The sequence below is a fragment of the Barbus barbus genome, assembly GCF_936440315.1.
Source record: "Barbus barbus genome assembly, chromosome: 50".
NCBI lineage: Eukaryota > Metazoa > Chordata > Actinopteri > Cypriniformes > Cyprinidae > Barbus > Barbus barbus.
In genome coordinates, this window is record NC_136728.1 from 13,482,978 (window position 1) to 13,510,458 (window position 27,481).

At 35.2% G+C, this 27,481-nt stretch overlaps 1 protein-coding gene across 5 annotated transcripts; it reads left to right on the plus strand.

The window, feature by feature from the left end:
* Positions 1–5,694: 5,694 nt before the first annotated feature.
* LOC306868194 (Wilms tumor protein homolog) lies at positions 5,695–26,548 on the plus strand. Of its 5 annotated transcripts, none has more exons than XM_079414268.1 (10): positions 5,695–5,747; positions 7,337–8,063; positions 11,180–11,302; positions 12,963–13,065; positions 16,648–16,731; positions 20,392–20,491; positions 21,946–22,093; positions 22,180–22,269; positions 24,200–24,292; positions 25,338–26,548. In XM_079414268.1, the coding sequence occupies exons 2-10, from the start codon at positions 7,667–7,669 to the stop codon at positions 25,457–25,459; spliced, it is 1,260 nt and encodes a 419-aa protein (XP_079270394.1). In that variant the 5' UTR covers positions 5,695–5,747; positions 7,337–7,666; the 3' UTR covers positions 25,460–26,548. The 5 variants fall into 5 exon arrangements, with proteins under 5 accessions (XP_079270394.1, XP_079270396.1, XP_079270395.1 ...); XM_079414270.1 differs by having other exon boundaries at positions 24,200–24,283; XM_079414269.1 differs by lacking the exon at positions 5,695–5,747 and having other exon boundaries at positions 7,391–8,063; positions 16,651–16,731.
* Positions 26,549–27,481: the final 933 nt, after the last annotated feature.

A 27,481-nucleotide genomic window follows, 5' to 3' on the forward strand; every position in this document is an offset into this window, starting at 1 on the left:
GCCTTGCAGCTGGCGGTACCACTCCGGCTGATACCCTCTCCGTGTTTAGGTAACGTTGGACGCTTTCCCGCATCCGTTTAAATGCTGAATTTCTCTGCGTTCTGACTTTTTGAAGGCAAGCCAGTGTTTTAAATACCTCAGTGGATCTCAGACGATTCTCAGACTTTGCCTTATCGGCATTTCACCACAAATCTACAACCACCTGCATGTTATTTTATTAGCATCTCCCAACGCCTCAGGCCTTGTGTAGCACTAACAAGGCCAAGTTCCAAAGCTAATTTTGTCCTGAAAGTGCAAACTATGCTTAAAATTAAGAGTCTTAATATGATAATTTAAAGTATTAGGATTTGTTCTCATAATATGTGGAATCACTTGACATCTCTTTGAAAAGAACCAAACACATCACAAAAAAAGCTAAATTGGCACTGTCTCAAACAGTCTCTATCTTTAGTTCAAGGACACTATAGTCTGTGTACAGTTTGTAAATTAGCACAGAAAATGATTTGGACACGTCCCTCAGTTAAAACAAAATTCTGGCCATCACTTTGTGGCCATCTTAAAGGAATAGTTTACTCAAAAAAATTCTTCAAAATATCTTCTTTTGAGTTCAACATAAGAAAAAAACTTACACAGGTTTGGAACTACATGAGGGTGAGTAAATGATAACAAAATTTTCATTTTTGGGTGAACTATTCCTTTAATGCTATTTGCAGTCTTGCATTTACAGTTACAGTTTTAAGTGTGGTAAAGACCAAAATCTATATAAGTTTGTCAAAATTGTATTTCAATACCATTTCAATTAGGAATTAAAATCAGACAATCATAAAATCATATATTGCACTTCATAAGCTCATATTGCACTAAAAAAATACATATTTCATGCTGGTCGAGCAAATGTGCATATACTGTAAAAGTTTTAAAGTTTCAAAGAATATTAGAGTATTATTTGAGTTTTGCAGTAATATTAGAGTTCAATTTCAGTCAATCTTCTACTTCAAAATTTCATGTGTAATTCAATGTTATCTTGTTTAGTTTTTGATCTATATACACACTGCCCTCCAAAAGTTTGGAAACACCCCTGGCAAAGTGTGGTTTTGGACGAAATCAGCATAAATTCTTATCATTTTTTTGGTGCAAATACATTAAAGTAACTTGACATTATCATTGAAGACCAGCAATAAAACATAATAATGGCAATATATACATGTCAAAGTCAGACATGCCCCTTTGCCAGCTGTGATACCTGGTTACTGGTTTAAACTGGGCCCAGGTTTTTAAAAGATTTTTGGGTCAGCACACCTTAATACTGTAGCTTCAACAATTGATTGCCAATTCAAAGTCAATGTTTGAATAAACTGACAGCTCAGATGCCCAGATTATGCAGAGCTGTAATAGCTGCTAATGGTGGATATTTTGATGAATCGAAAATTTCAGTTTTTTCTATGTATAAACTGTTTATGTAATAAAATATGTTTTCGTAGTTTGTGTTGTCCCTTATCAGTGCAAAATTATCACAAATGAAAAAGGATTCTTGCCAATATTGTCCAAAACCCCACTTTTCTAGGGCGTTTCCAAACTTTTGGAGGGCAGTGTAGGTTTAAATGATTCTTTTTCAAGGGGGAATGTTTGTGGATGAACTTCTGATTACGCAAATTTAATGTATTTGTGCTTTTCTGTTCTAGTCTTATCTTGAAACATAACATCTTTTGGCCATACTTTTAAAGCAGTCTGTCTGGCCCTATGTACTTGCATTGAAACAGTATTTTCTGTGATATTCTGCCACAAAAAGAGTGGTAATGAAGCTCCCTGTACCACCAGAGCAGCAGTGTTTCTGATATTTTGCATGTGGTGTTTGTGTCAGCAAACCGAACTATTGTGAATGGACCCCGGTATCAGCAGATAAAAGCCATGGGAGTGACCAAGGCCTTTTTTAGCTGCCAAACAAAAGAGCTCTTAATTTTCACCCTCAATATCAGTGGCTTTACCATCCTCCCTGTCTATCTAGGACACACTTTGTGTATCAAAAGGAATTTCTAACATCAGAAACACTGACCAATAATGTTGAACCTGCATATTTGTGAGTGTGAGAAAAATCAGCATGAACAATGGGGCATTGTTTTGAAGCAGACAAGGGAAAAATCACGTCCAGAGATGTAACGTAGCATTTCACCAAAGTCCCTTGCTGATAAGAAGGACGATGATTCATTTCACCACACATCTGTTGCTAACGGAGCTTTTATTTATTTGACAAAGATAGTGTGTTCTCTGTCAGTGTTGACATCTGTTACATTTGTCGACCATGGTCTTCGGACCTGTCCGTTTCATTACTTACGACTTTAATCACAAGTCTTCTCATGTTTACAATAAATCGCCGCTTCAAGTGGAATCTGTTAGCTCAAGACTCACCAAGCATACTCATACTTTGGTGTCCTTTGTCATGGGTGAGCAGTAACATTTCTCATTTCCTTTAAATGTTCTCTGAGGACTCAAAGAGAGATTCATCAAACAAGTGGAAATCATCTGGGGCTATCAATTAGTCTGCTGTACAAATGAAGTCGGCAGAGGTTCTACCTTGAAGTCAGATCTCTTTGATGCAATAGCGAGCTTTGGAAAAACTAAATATTTTCAGGGTCACTTGGACCGCTGTGTTTTTCTTGAGCCTGTGGAGCACTTGGGTAAAAGTCGGCTAGGTTTTATTTTAAGATAATTTGTTGTTTGTTAAGTGGAAAAATGCACTTGAATGGCCAGGGGAGCCATTCTTTTTCTCTGCTGTTGTTTCAGAAATGCGGCATTAGACATCTACAGAATTTCTCCGACCCCTCGGGGGAGCCCAGAAAAACCTATGGTCTTTTTTCTCAGCAGAAATAGCAAAGAGTGGGTGTTGTGTGTGTGAACAAGGCAGTTCAGCAAAGAAGATGAGGTGAGACCTAGTGCTAACTAAAACTCATTATTTTCTCAGTATAGTGCTGCATTTGGCCTAATTGAAGCCAAACATTATTACATTTTTCATCTAGCTTGTGTCATTTCATCTAGCATTTCAGTTTCAATAACATGTTAGTGCCGGATGAAGTAGGCTACACAAATTGTGGACTTCAGGTAAAGTATTTGTATTTTTAAAACTCAATTATATTTCTAAAAATGGCAGGATGTCCTAAACATAGAATATGGATTTTATAGGAATAGCCTACTGTAGGTTTAAGCTCGGCATAATTTAAGTTCGACATAACTTACTTTTCACGCTATCAGTAAAATCGCGTCCGTGAGTTCTGAGCATTATATTACTCACGGTTTTTGGCTCATTTTGAATCTGAAATAAACAATTCGATTGAGATGATATCTGGAGACTCGCTCCGAACGAATCATTGAATCAGGCCAACCGTATCAGTCCAGTTCGAGCATGACCCGTTTATTGTGAACCGATTCAAAAGAATCGATTCGAAAGAATAATTTGATCATAATTTTAGAAATGGCTATCGTGTTACGGCACAGACCTCGATTGCTTTCACTCAAAATAACAAGAAACGATATGTGTTTGAGTTTTCATGTAATGAAGAATATAAAAGAGACGAAAAATCAACTAGGCCTACTATATTCTTTAAATATAGAAGAGATATACAATGGAAATTATTACAATTATTAAATTAATAACTTCCATCTACCCTTTACTTTGGATCTCTGCCTCTTGGTGCTGCCAAAGAGCTAGTTTAATCCAAGCCGTTATTCCAAAACTCTTCAGCTTGATGACAAGATAAAGGACTTTGACACAGTGACTTCTGCTGACATGACAGACTTTTTCTTTTCCTTGCTCTCCTCTTCCCTGAGTTGAAGAGTTGAATCCTGGGTCAGCAGCTTTCAGCAGAACCCCAGACTACAATTCCAGATGGTGAAGTAGGACCAGATCTCAGCTCATCAATTTAATGAGAACTGCTTCTGCTTAGCCATGTCCTGCTCCTTAACGCTTCCGGCTACACCAAGGCCTAAACGTTTGACAAATAAAGACGAATTTTGGTTAAGGGATGGCCTTCATGTATGAAACTGGCAGCGAGATATGATGCAGATCCAGCAGTTTTCGTGACCTTTTGAAAGCATCTGAGATCATAGTGACTGAATGTGGCCTTTCAGACTCATTTAAACACATTTGTAATGAACAAAATGGGGGTGGCTGAAGTGGAGGAAGTGGTGGTTTATGTGTGATGAAATACATTATTCATTATGTGGTAGTCTAAATGACTTTTGATTTTTTTTCTGTTCCTCGTAGTGTAAAGTTTATAGCAACAGTCATCTCTTAGATTTGCAATATAGTGTTGTCTGCAATGTTTGTGTGCAACTGTTGCTATGAAAGCAAAATGGATGGCAAGATAAGAAACAGAAAAGATAACATTTAAAGGGATCAAAACAAAATAAACTTTCAAGAACGCTAACAGCTACCCCCTGTGATAAAATAGGCCTAAATCAGCCAACATTTTCAGCAAGGACCCAAATATGTCTGTGAAGTGTACAACACACTCACTTATGTACAGAATAAACGATTTTAGGCTATTTTTTAATCAAAATTTATTTTATACTTATTTATATTCAGAAGAAAAGTTGCTTCCGTAAATTCCCAATTTTGTCATTATTTGGTTGCAGTATAATCGCTATTTCACACTGAAGAAACCTACGCGATTCATTAACCGAATCATTTTTGAGCTGATTCTTTTCTATGAACATGTTGAATCTGTTCACAAATAGAACTGAATCATTCATTTTCTAAATGGAAGCTGCAGCTATTCTCGAGTCAAAACTCATTGATTCAATTTACCTGGAGATTCCACTCAACTCATTGAACTGGCCCTGTCTGACTCAAAATGCAACAAAAACCGGAAGAAATTTTATCCTCGTGATTCGAGTTTATTTATTATTGAACTGATTGCGTGAGAACTAAGTTGCTCAAACCTCCCTAAGCTTTATTCCATCTTGTGTCTCTCCAAATAGGCTATGTATTGGGCAGTAGAATACAGCGTATAAAATAGCAAAATAACAAATGGTGAGCCATCGCTTTGTACTATTTCCTAATGATATTTAAAGCCTAAATTAAAATCAAGCTTTTTAAAAGTACATATACTTTTACTGGAGTAGGCCTAATAATTCATATTAGGGTATCTGTACTTTAACATGTGTAGGCTACTTCGTTCACCAATGTTTGATTACCACCCCAACTTATTTCCTAGTTCTTCAACAGATATATTGCCAGTATTTTACAATAATTATCCATACTTCTATTAATACATCATTATATTGTTTCATCTTGGACCATAAAATCATCTGGATGTCGGGCATGTGTTGTGTCACACCATATTTTTTCGAACCACTGTCTATTATTGTTGTTGCAAGTAGGCTATTCTACAAATGGTTATGAATGTCCATGGGCCCTGCTTAAAAGTTAAAGCTAAAAATTGACTAAGTGCTAACAATATAATACAGGATTCGTTTGTTTTCACATCTCCAACCTGAAGGCATGAGGACTTCCAGATGAGGTCCATCTCAGGCTGGAGTTGTGGACTCCAGTAATATTACTCTCTTCCAGACAGTGAGCCAGAGGTTAAGCAGGAACTCAGCCCTTGCTGAAGGAGTGTGTGTAGGGGTGTGTAAGCCCTCTCTTCCTCACGGCAGATTCTGCAGTGTTATAATTGACTCATCCCTCCTCATGTCCTCATCGCGAATTTTTCATCGGCCTTTCATCGTCCTGCACTTGATGGTCGCCAATTGTAAGACAACCCCGTTTCATCAGTATTTGTACATGCGCTTTAATGATGTTGCCTGCGTGGAATTTCTTTCTGATTCGATCAATCAAACGCGCTTCATTGCTTTGCATAACGACTGACGGATTTAATTTAAAATGTGACATTATAACTTAACTTTTTTTGTGTGTGTGTGTGATAAAAATAACGTTACTCATTCCGTTTGTATTTGACTGTTAAATTATTTATCAGTTCAAAAGTTCAAGTGAACGTGAGCACCTGCAGATATGTTTCTCACTCGATAATGAAATGGTGATAAGACACCTTTTTTTAATTTAAACAAAAATCTGCACTTAAACACAGTTCTTATGGATCCTCAAGGTTAGCCTTATTTTTCTGACTAGCAGTGAGTTGAGTAATCAGAAAGGAAGTAGTTTAATTTAATTATGCAGCGCTTTCGGCTCATAAATATTAGGCAATGAGAAACATTATGAATAATAGAGCTTTATGAATAAATATAAGAATACGGTAAAATAAAAAACAACTATGAAATATTAATAATTGTAAAAAAAAGAATATCAATAAATCAAATAAAAGAAGGAATAAGACTATCTTTAGTCTATCTCTTCTTTACAGTTTGTCTTTTCGTTGCTGCCTATACATTAAGTTCATTTTAAAAATTATATTTTTTAAAGGAAAGAAGTCAAGACACGCTGCATAATATTATCGATAAATTATGGGAGAAAAAAAGGGCTGACATGGCCGCGTGGGTAGCCTATTTTTAAAACATTAAATACCAATAATTGATTGGGCATTTATTATTATTATTATTATATAACTAGTGTGTTATTCTCGTTTAAAAGAAGTTGCGGAGTCAGTGATCTATTTTAAGGTTTTTTCATCTTCCATACATTTAAAAACAAACGTGACAAACAATAACACACAGTTAATAATATACAATTTCCCTTCTCATAAAGATTTTGTTTCAACAACTTAGAAAATAATCTTCATAATTTTGCCTTCAATGTATGAATTTCTTACGGCCATAATGCTCTAAAACAGTTTCATTAAACGAGCTAAATTATAAAAAGACAGCCGCATTTGTTTAATGCGTATTATGCCGTCTGAACGAGACAAAAAAAAGCATTAAGTTTGATGGATGTTAATGATAAAGGACGAGCTTGCGCGCGGTCATTACCAGGCTGTAAGGTCACGCGCCTCAAAATAGCCTATATATTGAAACAAAATTAAGTTAGAGTTAGAACGATAAATGAAACTAAAAGCCTGTCCTTTCACAAACCAATTCAAATTTTAAAATTCCAGTTCAAAACGGAATTTAAATTTATTGCCGCCTCTTAAATAATTCCCTCAAATCTATACTGTACACGCGCAGCCGAAGGCTGAAGTACATATATTAACACTTTTACAGTGTCTGCTAAAATGTGTTTCAAAGCTCATAAAAAGCCAGTCTCTGAATCATTGTTATCCATCCGCCCGACTCCCATAAACACACACAGTTTATTGAGACTCCCAGCATGCTGTATGAGTATACAGGGAGGAGTATTGTACAGGGAGAAGTAAATGAATGAAGTGTTATGCTCATCTTTCCTCACTAGCCGTGGCTCCTCCTCCTCCTCCCGACTCCTCAGAGTGTGAGCTCCTGGGCCTCCAAAGAAAACAGACACGCAAGAAAGGAGGAACATCTCTTCTTCTCTCCTCACTCCATTCACAGAGCCTGCAAGAACTCGCCCCTGCTGGGACCTCCCGACCGAGCCCCCGTTTGCTTTCTCCCATTGTGACATGGACTATTCCTGTTGAAAACGAAAAGCCGTTGCACTTTTTTCTGGCCGTGACCCAACTTGACTTGGCGATGACATCTTGACTTTGGGATTTTAGCTCCGAACTCAAACGTCTCTCAGTTGGGCCTGTTTTGTAAGTAGCCAAAAATGGGTTCTGATGTACGTGACCTCAACACTCTTCTCCCTCCCGTGCCCCCGCTGCCCGGGGGGAACGGTAACTGCACCCTGCCTGTGAGCAGCACCCCACAGTGGGCTCCGATGCTGGACTTTCACACCGGCGCTCCCTACAGCTCGCTGGCCCCGCACTCCTTCATCAAACAGGAGCCCAGCTGGGGCACGGCCGACCCCCATGAAGACCCTCACTGTGGGCTGAGCGCCTTCACCTTGCACTTCTCTGGACAGTTCACAGGCACTGGGGCCTGCAGGTACGGAGCCTTCGGGGCCCCTACATCCAGCCAGCCTCCACCCAGTCAGCCCAGGATGTTCAGCAATGGCCCTTACCTCTCCAACTGCATGGACAGCCAGCCCAGCTCCAGGAATCAGGGTGAGAAACTCCTTTAAATGTCGCTGTTATTCTGTTCTTGCTTCTTTGTGACATTGCTTTGAAATGTTTGAATAAGATAAGCCAGTGTTTATCAACAAGTATACATTTTAACATATTTATAAAGGGCAAAAAGAGTTTAATGGTACACGTTTAAAAATTAATTTTTAATTAATGGAACGTTCCATTCCACAAAAGGTTCTTAATAGTGGAAAAAGATTATTAAAATATTAATCACACTAAGAAAAATTGTTCTTTTAAGAACTGCTCACTGAAAGGTTCTTTGTGGAACCCATCGCGGCAAAAACTTCCACATGAAACATTTATTTTTAAGAGTATATGGGGCCTATAAATTCACAGCTTATTGTTATTACAGCCTTCTGTTTTATTTCAGTCATTCAGTTTAGATTTCATCTGTTTAATACATTTAATTCAAGCGTATTAAAACTTCAGCTTTTATGTTCCAGTTCTTAAAAAAAACAAAAGAAAGTAAAATTCAGAGGTTTCTGCTCTTTATTTTTAGCTTTGATCACTCTAAATGTCAAAACATGTCGAAACTGGACCATTTAAATGACTTAAAAGGCACTGTTAACAAATTAGATGAAATGTCAAAGTAGGTCAACAGTGTTCAGAAATATTGATTACGCAAAAACGTTTCATTATTAATTATTAATTGTAAATGTTATTATAATAATTTTTTTATTTATTAAATTAATTACACATTTATACAATTTAAAGTACATTTGTATTAGCAATTAAGACTTTCAGCGGGTTGTCTTTATTTGACACCTTCCTTTAAGACAATTTATGAACAGTTAAAAAGAAGTTTATACAGTTAAAAGAGTTTATAATCTTCTAATTTTTGAGTTTTTTAGTGTGAGTATTTTATTGGACAACTGTGTAAATTGTGTAGTTTGCTCGTATGAACTTGTTTAAGTTAATGAGTAAATGTATTCTGTGATCCATCATCCATCATCAGGGCCATCAGCTCACACATATTTGTCTGCCTTGAGTAATTACGTATCTCAGTGCTCCTGTATTTGGCGAAACAGTCCCCAGTTATTTTACAGATATGCTGCAAACACCTCATCACACAGGCGTTTAATGCATCTGACTCATTACTGTGTCAGTGCGTAAGAAAATTATGGGATAATAAAGATTTTGCAGTCAGGCAAGAAAAATATATTTTTCTTCCTTTTCATGATGACAAACTACATCTTTTTTTAAATACAGATGAAAAACTGCTAATATTATTTGACTTATTTTTTTATGTCGTCATTCAGTAATCATTGGAGACTGTATTTAAGTAATTAACATATTTAAAAAAAAGACTAAATTTAAGTAGTACTTCCAAAATATGTTTTGAAATGATATTTGACTGGATAAGATGTTATAAATAATAACATATAATAGAGACACACAATGAGAAAAGTAAAAAAAAAAGGTATTCTTTCTGACGATACGTTGATTGGACACCTGTATTAATATTTGATATTTTCTATGCATTTTATGATTTTAGATACATGGATAAATTTTCTTCTTTTATTCATCAATAAACAACTTTATTACATATATATATATATGACTACATACTAAACAAAATGACTACATATTTTGCAGTCCTTCTAACAATTTTAATCCACATTGCTACTCCAATACTTGCTATTTGGTATGAATTTAATTGTAACTTTTAGCCCTCCTCTGTCAATAGTAATAAAATAAGATAATCAATAATAATAAATAACATCTTCAGTGGTCGAGTTAACCCAGACGTAGGAGAATTATTCAAAAACACCATTACTCCCTAAGACATCTGATACTCGTTTAGTTCTAAATTGAATTTTGGAAATCTAAAGTTACAATTAAATGTGGGTAGTGCCACTCTTAGCAATATCAGGCCACACTTCCAGCTCTTCACTGTCTCCCAGGTTAAAACTCTTGCTGAGATCTGGTAGGGTGGAAGAGAAATGGTCATCTTTAATGAGTTTTTCTCTGTCTGAGGTGAAAGTTGTTGGCTTGTAATTAATGAAGGTGGTGGTGGGAGACCATGATATATGATGTTACGTCTGACCTGGGGTTACACCGAGGCATGATTCACCCCTAAACCTGGTGTCGGCTCACCGATACACCGTCCTGCCAGCGTTTGTTTTCCTCGCACAGCTTATCCGCGCACCCCCGCTGGGGAACAGAGGGCTGATTAGGATCCAAGGAAGAATACTCCTATTATCTGGAGAATAGCTGTGGTTTGCTGTTTAATTGCTGTTTTTATTTCTGGCACACATAAATAGGTTGTTTCCATCTCAACTAAAATTATTTGAAGTTTACGGAAAAATTAGGCAATTCTGAAATTTTCTGAAATTATAAAATATATATTTAAAATTTTTTAATTTGACTTAATTTATATTAACAAAATATTTGAAGTTTATGGAGTAATTAGGACATTTCTAAAAATTTCTAAAATAAAAATGTTATATGATAAATAGCTAAAAGTTAAAAAAATATATTTTAAGATATACAAGTAAAATATTTATATTTCCACCTCAAATGAAAATATTTTATATGTTTATGGAATAATTAGGCAATTCTACTCTAAAACACAAATGGTGCAAAATGTAACATAACATATATTTAACATAACATATATAACATATTTAACAGATATTTATGTATATATAGTAATACATATATTTCTATATATTTCTTTTTATTTCACATTTCTGACTTCATTTATATATTTTAAAATAAGTAATAATTGAAGTTTACTGATTAAGCAATTTTACAATTTCTAAAACATGAATGGTACAAAATCTATATTTAAAAGATATTTAAACATTAAAATAAATATTTGTAATTTCTTTTATATTTCCACGTCAACAGAAAATATTGTAATTATGTATGTAATTATGTAATTCAAAAATTTCTAAAACATAAGATCTGTGTATTTTTTTTAAAAAATATGTTTTTTATATAATAGTAAAAATGTATCTATATTTTTAAATGTATTTTAAACCTCTCACTCTCTCTCTATATGTATATATATATATATATATATATATATTTGGAAAATATATATATTTATATTACAATATTTCTGACTTCATTTCTATTATCTGTCACAGGTTACGGCACAGTTTCTTTTGATGGAGCCACAAACTACGGACACACACCTTCCCACCACACCTCACAGTTTCCCAACCACTCCTTCAAACACGAGGACCCCATCACGCAGCAAAGCAACATGGGTAAACACACACACCATGCACTAAATTACATTTTATAGTGTTTGTACAAATGCACATATTGGAAGAGATTCTAATCTGCAAACACTTTCTGCGTGTTTGAGATGTGGCCTTTGTTCTTTGAACTTACAGAACGATCTCTGTAATGTCATTCAGGGGGCAAGTTGCACAAAACGTCCCATTGCTGAACAGTAAATCAGCCGAAACTTTTTTTTTTTCTCCCCATAGTCCTCTCTGCTCTTACGCACGTCATAATGTTAAACATCAGCAAACAGCTAACCGGACGATTTGGTGTTCACTGTGCCGCAGTAAATTCTGCCTGAGGTCTCTGCGCTTGTGGCAATGCGAGATGCCTTTCGGAATGTTTAGAACTACCATGGGACGCATTCACAATACGGGGGCCGGATGAGACAAAGCAGCGATTCCTCATTTGCACTTTGAAACGGAGAGCGAGAGGTCTGCGTGCTTTATGGCTTCAAAGAAAGTCAGCCTGTTGTTTTCATAACTGCTGAGTGTACTCGGCTGCATCTCCATAACCCTCCCTCACGCTCATATTCCCTTTGTAAGATGCACTACGCCACACATGCTCGATCATGCGCTTCGCTGGAACAGCAAAGTTATGATACTCTGAGCATCCAGGCATGGATATTTTCCATCAGGGACTCAAGATAAACAGAGTGCACAAATGTTCATTCCCGTTAATTAAACTCTGCGGGGAATTATTAAAAACAAAATGTATTAAAACACAATCACACAATGTGGTTAACCAAAGAGTGATAGAGGTGAAATATTACAACATTTCGTGTTAAGGAAAAATTAAATTTTTCTTCAAAAAATTTTTTTTCTTTATCCCTTGCATAGGCACTGAATCAAGTTATGTTTATTTAATATAATTGACTTATGTATTCATTTATAATTCATTTATTTAAAACAAAGTTCTGCAGCTAAGAACACTTTGACAAGAAAACATATATATATATATATATATAAACAATTAAAGAAGACAGTATTAAAAGTAAATATTTATCTTTTTATTTTATTTTTTGCAATATTTATATAATGTGTATATTAATACTCAAGTGAATTTAATAACATGACAAGAAAATAGGAAATATATTACACCCAAAAAGACCATTAATAATACAAAAAGTATCTATTCTTGTACTTTTATAACATTTTATAATTATTTTGAAAATATTTATATAATGTTTATATTAATACTGAGATCAATTTAAAACCATGACAATAAGACAAAAGCAAAAAGACCATTAAATAATACTCAAGATAAAAGGGCATATAAATATAATACACAAGAAAAATAAATACTAATATTTATTTTTGTATTTTTTAAAACGTTTTTTAATATTAAGTTATTTGTAAAATATGTATATTTTTACATTAATGTCTATAATATTATTTTTTTAATAATGTTTGTAATAATATTATTAATTACAATTAATTAGGAACTAATTAGTAATTAACAATAATAAAACAAGTAGCATTATTTACTTTAGATTCTTTTTATATTCATATAAATATATTCATATTAAATATATCAATCAAATTTTTGGCCGATGCCTGGGTATAAGATCTTAGAAATCAAATCAATGCCAGAAATAAACACTATCAAAGGCTTTTCGTTCATATTTCTGTTGCATTTCAGGTGAGCAGCAGTATCCTGTTCCTCCTCCGGTATACGGCTGCCACACTCCCTCTGACAGCTGTACAGGAAGTCAGGCTCTGCTCCTGAGGAACCCATACAACAGGTACAGCTCCAGTCCTATCCATCACCAATAGCATCTCAAGGCCTTCTGAAACATGTTCTTTACACATCTGACTCCTCTCTCTCTCTCGCTACAAGACATGTAGACCATTGCCGCTTCAGAAGTTTCTTAAATGCTTCATAACCGAAAAACAGACTTCACAAAATGTAATATGTATCCAAAAAGATATGAAGGAAATGAGATATGAAATGAGAAAGTCATGCACATGGCCACCGAATTCTTTAAAAAAAGTCGTTCAGACACAGGCTACAGACAGTACAACTGATAGTTGTCAGGACACACGGGGTGCAGGAAGTTCAAATCCAGTTCTGTTCAATAACCAGGCCTGTGCAACAATCAGAGACACATCAAAATCTGTTATTATGGCAGCTCCAAAAAGTCACGCTGCCACTGAGCACGTAGAGGAAGTGCAGAAGTTAGGTAACAAGAGGAGGAAAAGGAGGCACAGGATGTTCGAATAAAGTTTCAGGGGAAAAATGCATTAAAGATATGCACTACCATTTAAAAGTTAATTTTTTTAAAGAGGTGCTTAACAAGGCTGCATTTATTTGACCAAAGACGCAGTAAAAACAGTAATACTGTGAAATATTGTTATAATTTAGAATGACTGTAATATATATTAAAATGTAATTTATTCCTGTGATGCAAAGCTGAATTTTCAGCATCATTGCTCCAGTCTCCAGTCAGTGTCACATGATCCTTCAGATTTGCTGGTTAAGAAACTTGTATTATTCTTAATGTAGGAAATATTTTTTCAAGATTCTTTGATGAATAGTGATAATGATGAAAAGTTCAAAAGAACAGAATTAATTTCATTAATTCTCATTATAAATGTATTAACATTATAAATGTATTTACTGTCACTTTTGATCAGTTTAATGTCCTTTTTGAATCCGTTTCCCAAAAAGATTTCAATCCTACTGACCCCAAACTTCTAAACAGTAATGTAATCTCTGATGCCACTATATAAACAAACCAAAAAAATTCCAGATTTCATCAATATAAAATACAAGTGTGTCACGAGTTAAAATGCCAATTGGTATAATTTCATATAACAGCATACTTCCAAATCAAAGCTGTGTTCTGTCAACCGTGTTTAATAAAGGTCAAGTGCTGAACAGCATGGTGTACTACGCCAAGATAAACGGTTTAATCCACAACCAGTTTGCACTTTCAGACCAGCTCTGAATTCTTTCATTCTGATAAGTGGTTAACTGTTCTCGGTGGAATTCCCTTCGCAACTTCGGCTAACAGCACGAGTACTACAGCCCCGAAATGATCTCGCATTCCTCGGATGCTTTCGCCATGTTGTTTTTCCAGCGCAGAGGGAACATAAAGATTCAAAATAACAGAATTGGGATGATAAGAGGACTTTGACTCAGGTTCTCGGCTGCAGCTTCTCGGCGCTGTAATAAACAGTCTCCTATCGGGCCGCAGCGAGGCGGCTGTGAATCCTCAAATCAGAACGCTGTGCTGCTTTTCAAATCAAATGCCTGGTACCTACATCCCTGTATTTACACAGGCCTCCGGTTAAAGCGCTTTTTAGGTAGCACGAGGTGGCTGGAATAAAAACACATCCAGATTTTCAAAGTAAAATTAGGTCGTTGTTAATCTCAAAAGCAGATGCAGTGTACGAAAATGTAAACTGTTCACAATCTACAGGCTTCCTGCATCTGCGTCTGGTGCTCTAAAATTAAAAACAAAGATCCAGACCATGTTCACAGAGCAAAGCTGAACGGGGGAGCTTACAAGACCATATATTATATCTTTGAATAAACTATTCATTTTTTTCCATGAATTCCAGGTTCCTTTTATACAAGCTCTGACATTAATTCTTCTGTGTATTATTTGAGCTGCAAAGCTGTGTAAATCAATTTGTACTGTCTTTTTAAGGTTTAATTGTAAGGCAATGAATCATACAATTGGATAGAACTTTACAAAGAAACGATTTTTGACTAATGCATGCTTAAATCATATTAACACATAGTGTTTCTACTGTACATCTTGTGGCTTTACTTTTGAAACAGTGGGTAAATAAGTTTACGGTTTGCTTTAGTAATAGTGATTTGCCTGTAGTATATTTAAGTTTTATGGTTTTTAGCATTACATTGTCATGCCAATGGATTGTAAAATTGAATATAGCTTAAAAAATTGCTTTCTAACCTGTGGCTGTACTTCTAAAACAGTGAAAATTTTAACATTTATGGGTTGGCCTGATTATATTTTACTCTGTTTAAAGGAATATACCAGGTTCTTTTTTATAAAAGCACTAACATTAATTCTTCTTTTAAAACTGGTGTATTATTTAAGGTGCAGAGCTGTATAAATAATCATTTTTATTGTTTAGGCGTTATATAGTTATGGCAATGAATAGTAACATTGGATATAACTTTACACAGTAAAGATAATGCAAAGCAAGCACAGTAAAGTGAGCAATTTTTGCACAATAAAATCATGTTAATGCAAGAAAAATAATTTAAAATGTATTTTTGTGGTAACCATTATGCCATCAATACTGTTGATAAATACTCTTTAACTTGTGTTGCGAATTTTTAGATGCATTAAAAATGCTTACCCTGGTTGCATTTATTTGATTTAAGATACAGTAAAAACAGTAATATTATGAAATGTTATTATAATTTAGAATCACTGTTTTCCATTTTAATATATGATAAAATGTAATTTATTCCTGTGATGCAAAGCTGAATTTTCAGCATAATTTCTCCAGTCTTCAGTGTCACATGATCCTTCAGAAATCATTCTAATATGCTGATTTGCTGCTTAAGAAAATTTGATTATTATTATTAATGTTTAAAAGAGTTTAAGATTCCTTGATGAACAGAAAGTTCAAAAGAACAACATTTATTTAAAACCGAAATATTTTCTAACATTATAAATGTCTTTACTGTCACTTTTGATAAATGTAATGCATCCTTGTTGAATAAAAGTATTAATCTGTTTTACCACAAAATTATGTGGTAACCAACATGCCACAAATACTACTGATGTGCAGAAGTTATCATTATAGAAAGAGTCCTGAAACATTTCTAACACAAACGTGTCAAATTAGTTTCTTCAGCCAATATTTTCTCAAAACAAACTCTGTTGATGCTGAAATACTGTGATGTTTCTTTGGCAGTGAAGCAAGCGCAGTACCAGGTACCAGTTCATACCACCATACACTGTTGCCTGTCTATGATGAAACACTATGATGTCAGAGTTGCTGTAGATAAATCCAAACTATGTGTTTGGGTGAGCACCTGGCAGGGTAACTAATGGTCCTACAGACAGGCTTTTAATAACCTATGGCAGGTTTTTGGTCAGAGGGATGACCTGATTAACTGATCACCCCTGGTGTGGGTAACCTCCTTTTTTTTGTTGCACATATGACACATTCATTCGCTGTTACCCAGGATGCCTTTGTCAAAAGGGCTATTTTTCATTCACACATTCTTTACATCTAACAGTGATTGCTATTTTTTAAGATTAAGAGTGCTTGTAGTGCAGGAAAATACGGCATATGTATATTTTCTTAAATAGTATTTCTGTTGTTTTCAATCCCAGCAGTGATAATTTATATCAAATGGCGTCACAGTTGGAATGCATGGCGTGGAATCCTGTCAACCCTCTGGCGTCCACTATAAAGAGGTAGGTCGATGTGACCCGCTCCTGTCATGTAGGAAATTCTTCTGTGATTTGAATGAGCACACATTTGTTTCAGCTAAGAGAAGAGAAGGACTTGCAATATGCTTCATTTAAGCTGGTATTTACGCTGGGAAAATAAAATGGGAATTTAAATTATTGTGAGGGTCTGATAATAAGTCTGAATTCAAGTTGGATTATGTGTACAAACCACAATGGTTTGGGTTCTGTTTCTGTTAAGGTACATTGCCATGGATGTCAGAAAACCAAATTCATTGCAAATAGTACAATACTAGCCAGATCAAGAAAAAAAAGAAAGAGAGGGAGGGAGATAAATAAAACAAAACACTTTAGTTATAAGTTGAATGACAAAATAAAACTGATTTTTTATTTTAGTAATAAGATCTATTTGCACCAAGGATGATTGATGACTTTAAAGCTAACAATAAACATTGGCTATATACATATAGTTCTAAAAATCTTTCTCAATATTAAAGAATAGCAGAGTCCGCACCACAGAGAAACGATATCCTTGGAATCACTTTCAAAAAAATTTTTTTTTCCAGCTGATGAACGATAAAAACTTTGACACCCAATCAGAATCAATCTTGCTATAATGAGCTCAATAATTTAAAGCGGCAGATGAGCATGCTCTTAGAATAAATAGGCAATATCGTCCACTGGTCTGGACGCTAATATAGTTATCTCTATAGTTATCGTTCTTGGTGTGAACGGCCTTTAAATGTTTATTTTAAGGTTAAATGTGGAATTTTTGAGCCTCTAGCACCACCAAAATGAATTGCAAAAATACTGACAGGTCTCTTTAATGCTCATCCCAAACTTCTGTTATTGGTTGGATAAAACGATAGGTGTCAGAATTAAGAAGCGGTTCTTTCTTATTAATGTTCACCATAATTGCAGAATACTGTACTAAAATGTTAATGAGTTTCCTGCGTTACTTCTTCAACTGAATAAATAGCGTTAAACAGCTTGATCAATGTAATCACAGTTACTGATTATAGATTACAGGTTCTCTAATAAACTTCTTCATTTTAGTGAAACAAATACCTCATCAATATATTCCAATTCTGAAAAATTGCCTCTTGTGAATGAGTCGGTTCTTTGTAGTGTATTACAGGGCAACCAGTTTACTCTGATTCCCGAACAAATGAGTTGTTTTTTAGCGAATCAAAAAGATATAGCGCGAACAGTGTTGTCTGATTCCCAAACAACTGTCTCTTGTTATACATTTCTTTTAGCGAATCAGAAATATACAGCGCAGCTAGTGCAGTCCAATTGAACGAAGGACTTCTGAATCAACAATCGTATGATTCGGTTTAGCGGTGGGGTTAGGGTTGGATTTTTGTGTACTTTTTTCTAAAAATCATATGTTTTTATGTGACACACATTGTATTAATTCATACTAGATAACCAACCTATAAAATACTAGTTTTCATTGGCACAGGTAGCCTTGTGGGCAACACGCCGACATGCAGTGCTGTTGCACTATGGGCGTCTTGAGTTCGAATTCCGGTCCCGATCCCGCCCCCCCCCTCTTTCCCACATCATAATAAAGGCAAAAATAGCACGCAAAAAATCCGTCAGAACCGTTTGCGGTTGTGCACTTTTTTAATCAACCTGTAGATGTACTTATAGTCGTGTCTGCATATTTAACATTAAAAAACTTAATTGGATCAGTTTCACATGATCTAAACATCTATTCTCCACAACTTTCTTCATCTTTCTCTTTGTGCCAGAGATTAGAGTGTGCACATGCAGAATAAGCCTCTGTTTTGTCTGGCTAGAGAACAATATCCTGCCATATATTTCTGCCAGTGGGACCTCAGCCTTGACCAGGCTGAGCGCCGGCCCGCCGGGAGGAAGGGAGTCGTGCAGGGGGGAGGTGGAAGTGCATCAGTGTACAATGGGACAGCCTCTACTCCCCCTGGGACTCGAGCGAGAATCCGCAGTCACGTTCGGCCAGGCGGGGAGGAGGCTGTGACCTCTCCCCAGCCTCCCTGAAAGAGTCTGAGGAGCCCTGGGTGACGGAATGATTCATATGCTGATAAATGAGAGGGACGTGGCTGGTTTCAGTTGAGGAAAAATCAGACACGCTGATCGATCTCAAGGGGGCTGCCATGGAAGCGTTGCTGTGGCTCCTCAAGCCAAACTTAATCATTCCTATACACGTCCAGCTATCTATAGTTCTTCACATAGCTCCAAATCCCATGCCTGTCGCAAGCCCAAGGTGGTTCGGCTTGGGTGAATGAATGAACTGTGAGAAGATTTACTGCAGGATGCTGTTTTGGACTGTCTTTTCTGTCTGGCTGGTCAGACAAAGAGAACTTTATACCTCATGAATCTAAATTTGGGAAATTTTGGGAAATATCTGCACAGTAACGACAAACAGTTTCCATAATGTGTGGTCTTTTCTCCAAAGCGGAGAAACATGGTGTAGAATTGTCCTGAGAAACGTGTATTTACAGCGTGATGTAAAAAGCCATACCGCTGAGGTTCAGGCAGAAGTTCAACAGTGAGCAAGACCATACATTCCCCATTCATCTCTCTGACTGGCCCTACCTCAAATGTTTAGGGCAAAAATATTACTCTTTGAAACAGGGAGCAATTTGCCCCAATGTCAAGATGAGTTACAAAGACATGACTCTGTGTATTTTATGGCTAGCAATGCCCTCTGTATGTCATCCAAACTTTGTGAAATAATGCATGGAGAGATTTAGGAAGGACTGTATCTGCTGTCGCACATAAATGAGAAAGTTATGAAGTAGAAATACATTTGGTTAACAGTTGCTTTAGCGTGGTGCAATTGTTGATGTTTTGCATGCATCAACAGACAAGTTTTATTCTAGTTATAGTACCATATCAGTGCAATAAATTTTAAAACTAAAAGTTTGTTCATTAAATATATATTCAAATTTGAACGTTTTTTTAACATTATGAAAAAGCTAATAATTTTGTTAATCAGTATTGTTTTATTTTTGAGTAAAAATATCTTATACAATGACTTGTTTTCAATATACACTACAGTACGTTAAAATGTTGGGATTGCTTTTAAATGCTTTTGAAATACGTCTCTTATGCTCTCCAGGGCTGCATTTATTTGATCAAAAAATACAGTAAAAACAGTAATATTGTGAAATATTATTACAGTTAAAATGACTTGTCTATTTTAATATATTTAAAAAAATTAATTTATTTTCAGCATCATTACTCCAGTCTTCAATGTCACATGGTCCTTCAGAAATCATACTAATATGATAATATGCCGATTTGCTGCTCAAGAAACATTTCTTATTCTTATCAAAGTTGAAAATGGTTGTTTCTCTTAATATTTTTGTGGAAACACGATACATTATTTTTTCATTATTCTCTGATGAATATAAATCTTTGGTAAAATTATAAATGTATTTACTGTAAATTTTGAATGTAATGCATGGAAAAAAAAATATTGAGCCCTTTAAAATAGAAGTGATTTTTTTTTTACCTCACTGGCAATGTTTTTTCTTTTTTTAAGCACAAACTAAAAAAAATCACAAGATTTACTTACAGCTAGAAAAATTAATTGCATTTCCTTTTTTTTTTTGAATAACCTTACCTTATTCCATCTGATCACATTAACAAAATATTCTCCCGTTTAATCACAAACAGCCATGCAGGAGGCTATGAGAGTGACCCCAGCACACCCATGGTCTACAGCTGCAGCACGCAGTACCGCATCCACACCCACGGTGTCTTCAGAGGCCTTCAGGTCAGTATCTCTTGCTCACAGCTCATTTGAGTTCACTCTCAGGACACACTAAGATTCTTTGTGCTCTTGGGATGTGCTCACATCGGGCCAAGGTCAGGCCACAGCGTACAAAGACACACTGACACTGACAAACACCTCACACACAACCCTTAATCAAAAGGTTGATTATACAGCTTGCTAAACTGATGTATAATCCAAAAAGAAATGAAAAACCCAAGATTTAGAAGTGTGATACAGTGCCTTAAATAACTAATAAAAAAGAGACAAATATAATTTAAAAAGAAGGTGCTGAAGAAAACCATCTGACGCAATGAGAACGCTATGCGAGAGGAAGCAGGCCCCTGCCAGAATAGTTGAGAGATTTGAAAGGCATTTCAGGATGAAAAGCAAAGAGGAATCACTTAAAAAAGTCCATTAGCCATAAAGCTGCAGTTTCCAGTTGCCTGCTGCTCATGCATATAAATCATTAGCTCTTAATTAATGTCTGTCAGCGGCCTTAAAGCTGTAAAAGAAGAGATACTCCAGAGCTGCTCTCGCTCAAAATGGGATGCCTTTCTTCACTTCTCTGTTTATTTGTTCCCTCTTCATTGTATAAATGCATGATGGGCAACTTAGAATGACTTCTCAACTTGCAGTGTAGATAGATAGATAGATAGATAGATAGATAGATAGATAGATAGATAGATAGATAGATAGATAGATAGATAGATAGATAGATAGATAGATAGAAAAATGTCAGCTAGATAGATAGATAGATAGATAGATAGATAGATAGATAGATAGATAGATAGATAGATAGATAGATAGATAGATAGAAAAATGTCAGATAGATAGATAGATAGATAGATAGATAGATAGATAGATAGATAGATAGATAGATAGATAGATATTAAATGTACGGAAATGCATACAAAACATTAGTTAAAATTTATGGTTGCAGACAGCTAATCTGAACTTAACTGTCACATACAAATCAAATGTAGCATGCTAGGCGCTGAGCTGTACTGCCTAGCCTGCTGTGTTATCATCCCCGTGGGGTCAATATATAAGTCTGGCACTACAGCCGTAAAACAGTTTCAGTAATTTACTTATCAATAACACTTAACACTCTTTCATTACCGTACCAGCGTACGGAAACGCCATTATGCTAAGCGCTAGTTAATTAAGAGCAGATGGGTTTTAGCAGTGGGCAAATGAGTGAAACGGGAGGAACAGAGGGAGTGAAGCAGCGAAATAGGGTCTGCCTAACGTCTGTGACTAACTGTTCACAGTTAGAGCTCATATCAGTAGCATGGGGAAGTCCGAATGATCATTTCACAGCTAATTCTGCAGTAATGAACCGATTGGACATGCTAATCATTAGCAGTTTTCCCCATGGGTGTTGGGTTTGGATGTCTTTTTCGCTGCGCAGCGTTTGTTGTAGCATGAATTGAATGTTTTTTACTTTCTCACAGGATGTGCGGAGAGTACCGGGCATTACACCCGCCATTGTGCGTTCATCCGAAACCAACGAAAAAAGGCCGTTTATGTGCGCCTACCCGGGCTGCAACAAAAGATACTTTAAACTATCTCACTTACAGATGCACAGTCGTAAACATACAGGTAAGACAACCCACAAATGTGATTAGATACCATTAGCACAAATGCTAAGAGTAACATTAACATGTTTGGTTGTTTTAAACTCATAGGGGAGAAACCCTATCAGTGTGACTTCACAGACTGTGGTCGCAGGTTCTCCAGATCAGACCAGCTTAAAAGACACCAGAGAAGACACACAGGTTTGCGCCTCTGTCCTTTATATTTTCATTTCCTCCTGTTTTCCTGTAGTACTTCCTTGCTAGCATATTAAACTATTAGGTGAGGGAGAGTTTCAGATCTAGGCCCCCTTGAGAAAAAGTAGTTTTTTAAATATTGTATTAAATGTGCACTTACAGTGTACTTCAAATTTCAAAAGTATATTTTTTTAAATACCGTACTTGCCGAAAAGATAATATTAGTGAAATAAAAGGTCATTTAAGTGTACTTAAAGAGAGTACACTTTCAGATCACGCTTAAATGGATAGTTCACCCAAAAATAAAAATTACCTCATGATTTACTCACCCACAAGTCTTCCTAAGTGTATATGTTTTTCTTCTTTCAGACGAATACAGTTGGAGTTATTTAAAAAAATGCCCTGGCTCTTACACACTTTATAATGGCAGTGAATGGGTGTCGAGATTTTGAAGCCCAAAAAATGCATCCATCCATCATAAAAAGTCTCCACACAGCACCATCTCAAGTGAATCGATGCATTTGTGTAAGAAAAATATCCACATTAAAAACTTTATAAACCACAATCTGCAGCTTCCGCTAACTGTTGTAGTCGAGAGAATGGCGTTCCAGCGGATGACGTAGGTGTAGCGTAAGCTCCGGTGAGAATATACTAGTCTCGTGAGAACCAAGTTTTACAGCAAAGTCTTCTTTACCAGTCTTCTCTTGACATATATCGAAATCCTCTGACATTTTTCTTTACAAATCCTTGCTTTGTACTTCTTTTGGACATTTTTTAATATAACTCTGATTGTATTCGTCTGAAAGAAGAACGCTTGAGGGTGAGTAGCCTGAATCATGGGGTAATTTCCATTTTTAGGTGAACTATGATATATATAAAAATACACATACATACAGTATATATATGGAAAATATTTACGTTTATACATTTATATATTCATTCTGATATTTTATATTATATATAAATATATTTAATATATAAACGTAACATATTTTTCTTAAATATATACATGCATGTGTGTGTATTTATATATACATAATAAATATACACAGTATACACACATATATTATGAAAACAAAAACTTTTATGGATGCGCTTAATCGCGATTAATCTTTTGACAGCACTAATATATATATAGTCATGCTGTAAAGAAGTACAATTATTTTGATATGTTTTGATATTATTTTGATGAGTGTTATTCAATATTACATTTAAAAGTAATATATTTTAAATGTACTAAACTGCAACTTTATCATTAGAAATATACTTAAGTACATAACAGAAGTTTCAATAACAATGACATAAAAATTTATTTTAGTTTACCATAAATGCTTGTCAGTACATTCGGCAGTACACTTCAATCATATTTCAAAGGCAATAGAAGATAATTATGACAATTATAAAATTGCATATAAAGATGTACTTAAGTGGGTCAAAAAAAGGACACTTAAGTAACTAATTGCATTTAACATAAAATATAAAACATTTTCATTTAATTGTCAATAATATGAAGTTAAGTGTCCGAAAACATTACATTCAGGATGCACATATGTATATTATTTTAAAGTATAATATTTTTGTAGTATGTACTAATTTTAAAAGGGGCCTTAAAGACACTGCTATGCAAGTAGAATGATGCTAATTCTTAACATCTCAACAAAAACTTGATAAAACAGCCTTAATGTTCATGTTCACTCTCGTTCCAAGTGTGTGAAAACACTTTTATGATTTCCTCCATCATTTAGCTCAAGTGTTTGCCGATGTATTGCTAGGATTCTCTTTGGACGTTGGTCTCACATACTTAATATAAGAGTGATTTTTTTCCCTCTGACACATTTTGGCATGGCCTCTCTACTGTAGCCTGTACTCGTCCTCTCCTTGTGTGTGTGTGTGTGTGTGTGTGTGACCACACTTGTGTGTTCCTGTGTGTGTGTAGGCGTTAAGCCATTCCAGTGTGAAACCTGTCAGAGAAAGTTCTCGCGGTCAGACCACCTTAAGACCCACACCCGGACACATACAGGTAAAACAAGTGCGTAAACCTTTTCATTTTTTTCATGATTCGCTCCTCTCTTTCCACTCTTTAATGGATAATTGAACTTTAAGAGGTCACTTTTCTTTAGCATTATATTTTCAGTTTGCATTCGAAAGAGCACACTGAAAAATCAGTCGACCGCAGTGGTTCTTAACTAGAGATATACAATTTCGTTTACTAATATTCACAATTTTCAACTTAATCTGTTACCATTCTTAAATATTTTTTCCATTTTTCTGTACTAGAGAAAAGCACACAGCTATTATATTCATAGGTAAAGTGGCCTAATTAATGTAATGTAAAAACAAAGATGAAACATTTGTGATCATATAGATCATAAAACAATTTAAATAAATATAATCAATAAATATAATAGATAAATAAAACAAAAAAATAAATAGAAATATAGTAGATCACAAAACAAGCGTTGTATAAATAACAATAGTAATAATTATTAATAGTGAACTATTCATAATGCATGTTTTTATTGTTTTAGTCAAATGATAGTAGATACAGTATTACTGTGTTAAAAAGCAGGAATTAAACAAGTTCTTACCATACATTGTAAACTAAAATGTCCTAAAAGCAAAAATTAATTTCATAATAATTATCATTATTTCTAAATGTCTTGAATTCTGACTTTCAATGTTTTTTCATGCTTTTATGCATCTCATTTCAATAGCATTTACCAAGTGACATGAATTTCAGTCAATTTATGATAAAGACTGATTGAACACAGCCTTAAACATAAATAAATAAATAAATTAAATTATTTTTAAAAATGTTTTTCTCTTTAAAACTTGATAAATTATTTAAATAATTTTTATTTATTTTGTTGTTGTTATTATTTGTTGTCCTACACTTTATTTTTTGCATTTAAAAAATACCTGCAACTCAATTTTTTGGGGTTACGAGCCTCCAGTTGAGAACCACTGCTCTTAGGTGACCTCAGTATAATTTAATAACATAGATATTCCTTATTGCTCTTCAACGTTTATCTTTGATTCCATCCTAATGTCTATATCCTGTTTATCTCTCTCAGGTGAGAAGCCCTTTAACTGCAGATGGCCAAACTGTCAGAAGAAGTTCGCCAGGTCTGATGAGCTTGTCCGGCACCACAACATGCACCAGAGGAATCTGACGAAACTACAGCTGGCCATCTGAGCCACGTCCCATTGGCAGTGGGTGCTGGTGCAGCCCCATCCCAAAGCATTAACTGCAGCTTTTTTAAGGAAAAGCAATAGTCTGTTTTCCTTTATAATAGTTCAAGTTATGGTTTGGATATGGGAAACTGGCAAGCCAAGACAACACTGTCTTTATCTGCTTGTGCAGCGCCCCCTAGAGGCAGCTCACAACAGTTCTAATACACCATTACAGTGGCTTCAACATAAAAGTATGTTTCCAGTAAGGAAACCTTATGTCTTAAATAAGATTTTGAGATTTGGGATGTGAAATATTATGTACCTAACAGTTAATGAAGTAGGTTTTAGAGTAATTTATTTTCTTTGTTGTAAATTAAAAAGTAACAGTTTTTTCCGTTCCTTGTAAAATCATCCAAACTACATCCGTCCTTGGCATGTTGTATCTGGAGTTGTGAATCTCTCTCCACTGAAGTGTTCATCCATGCTGTTTGTAAAAATCCACTCTCTTTGACCAGTTAATTTATGAGTAGGTCACACTGGTTATGTGGCTGAGCGGTTGTGGTCAAGTTGTAAATATTAGTTTCAATCCTCAGCCAACACCAAAAAATTAAAAATCTAACAGGCAAAATTCTGTTCATGGGAAATGTGACTCTATCTATAAGTAATGGAAAGAAATGTGAAACGTATTTGGATGGACATGGTTTTTTTTTTTTAAATGAGCTTTATTTGTATGTTTGTCATATATATCTGTTATTGACAGTCATTGTTTTTTTAAAAATTAAACTCTAAAAACATTAACTTGATGAAATGTGAAGCTCCAATTCTTAATTTTTTATTTATTATTTTTTAAAATGGAGAAAAAAAGTACTGTCTCTTGATAAATAATAATAAATAAATACAGAGTTCTGGCATGAAACTCCACAACAGGATTTTTGTTTTGTTTGCCAAAACAAATATCTAAGCATTCTTCAATAAATAAATTTACTTTAGATGCAAATTGAACAAATAAATCTTGTTTTCTGAAAAATGATCAAATTAAATGAGTTTATGAACACCTGACAGTAGGAATGAAAACTTGTTTTCCCTTCAAATTAAAACTATTTTAACAGTGTGTTTTTGTTTTAATTATAAACTCAATGTTGGTACTTAATTTGAAAATATTTCCCTTCAAAACATACATGCTCTACATTAAAACACCCATGTAAATGTACAGCTATCTGCTGCTATTTAATCTTTATCTGGAGCCCAAGTCTTGGCCGTCTAGCCTTTTCCATCTTAAACAATTTGCTTGGCCCCCAGTGCGGTGTGAATCAGCGAGCTTCTCCACCCTATTACTCATGCCGAAAAGTCCCGCTATATCTCACAGAGACAGCGCTTAATCTCTGTCCTATAGATTTGGTCCGAGTGCCCTTTGAAGGCGAGGTGGCTGCTTTGTGTAACTCCAGCACAGTCCACTTCCAATGGTACGTTTCTACTCGCCACTTCAATCCAAAGAATCATTGGTCTTGAAATGGAGATCTTCAAAAGGGGGAAGGCGGATGAAACTTTAGCACTGCAACAGCTTGAAATGACCAACGACTAGTAGTCTTGTGTTTGATAGCTGTTGGCCAGGAGGATATTATGGGTCCGAATGATAGACAAAGCCTGCAATTCTTGTTTTTAACTCAATTTTTATTCCCTGCCTTGATTTTTTTTTCTTAAGAAAAACGTGCTAATCAGCAGCCTGTTTTTTGGCTCTGATACCACAAGATGAAAGAAACTCACACTCTCACTGAACTCTCTTTTCTGTGATCCTTCCAAACGCTGATAAAATTTGGACTCCAGTTTTAGGGGCATCTCAGGCCCTTCAAACTCTCAGAAGGAGGGTTAATTTGATGAAGACATCCATGGTTGAAGAATAGCTCCAAAATAGAGCGTACGTTGACACACGGCAGTCTTTTTCCATTTTTGCTCCATCTTTCTCAAAGTGAGTATTCAAAAGCCTTCTTGGAAAGCTCAAAGTGATTCCATCCATCCATCCAGTACCTTTTCCATAGAAAAATAG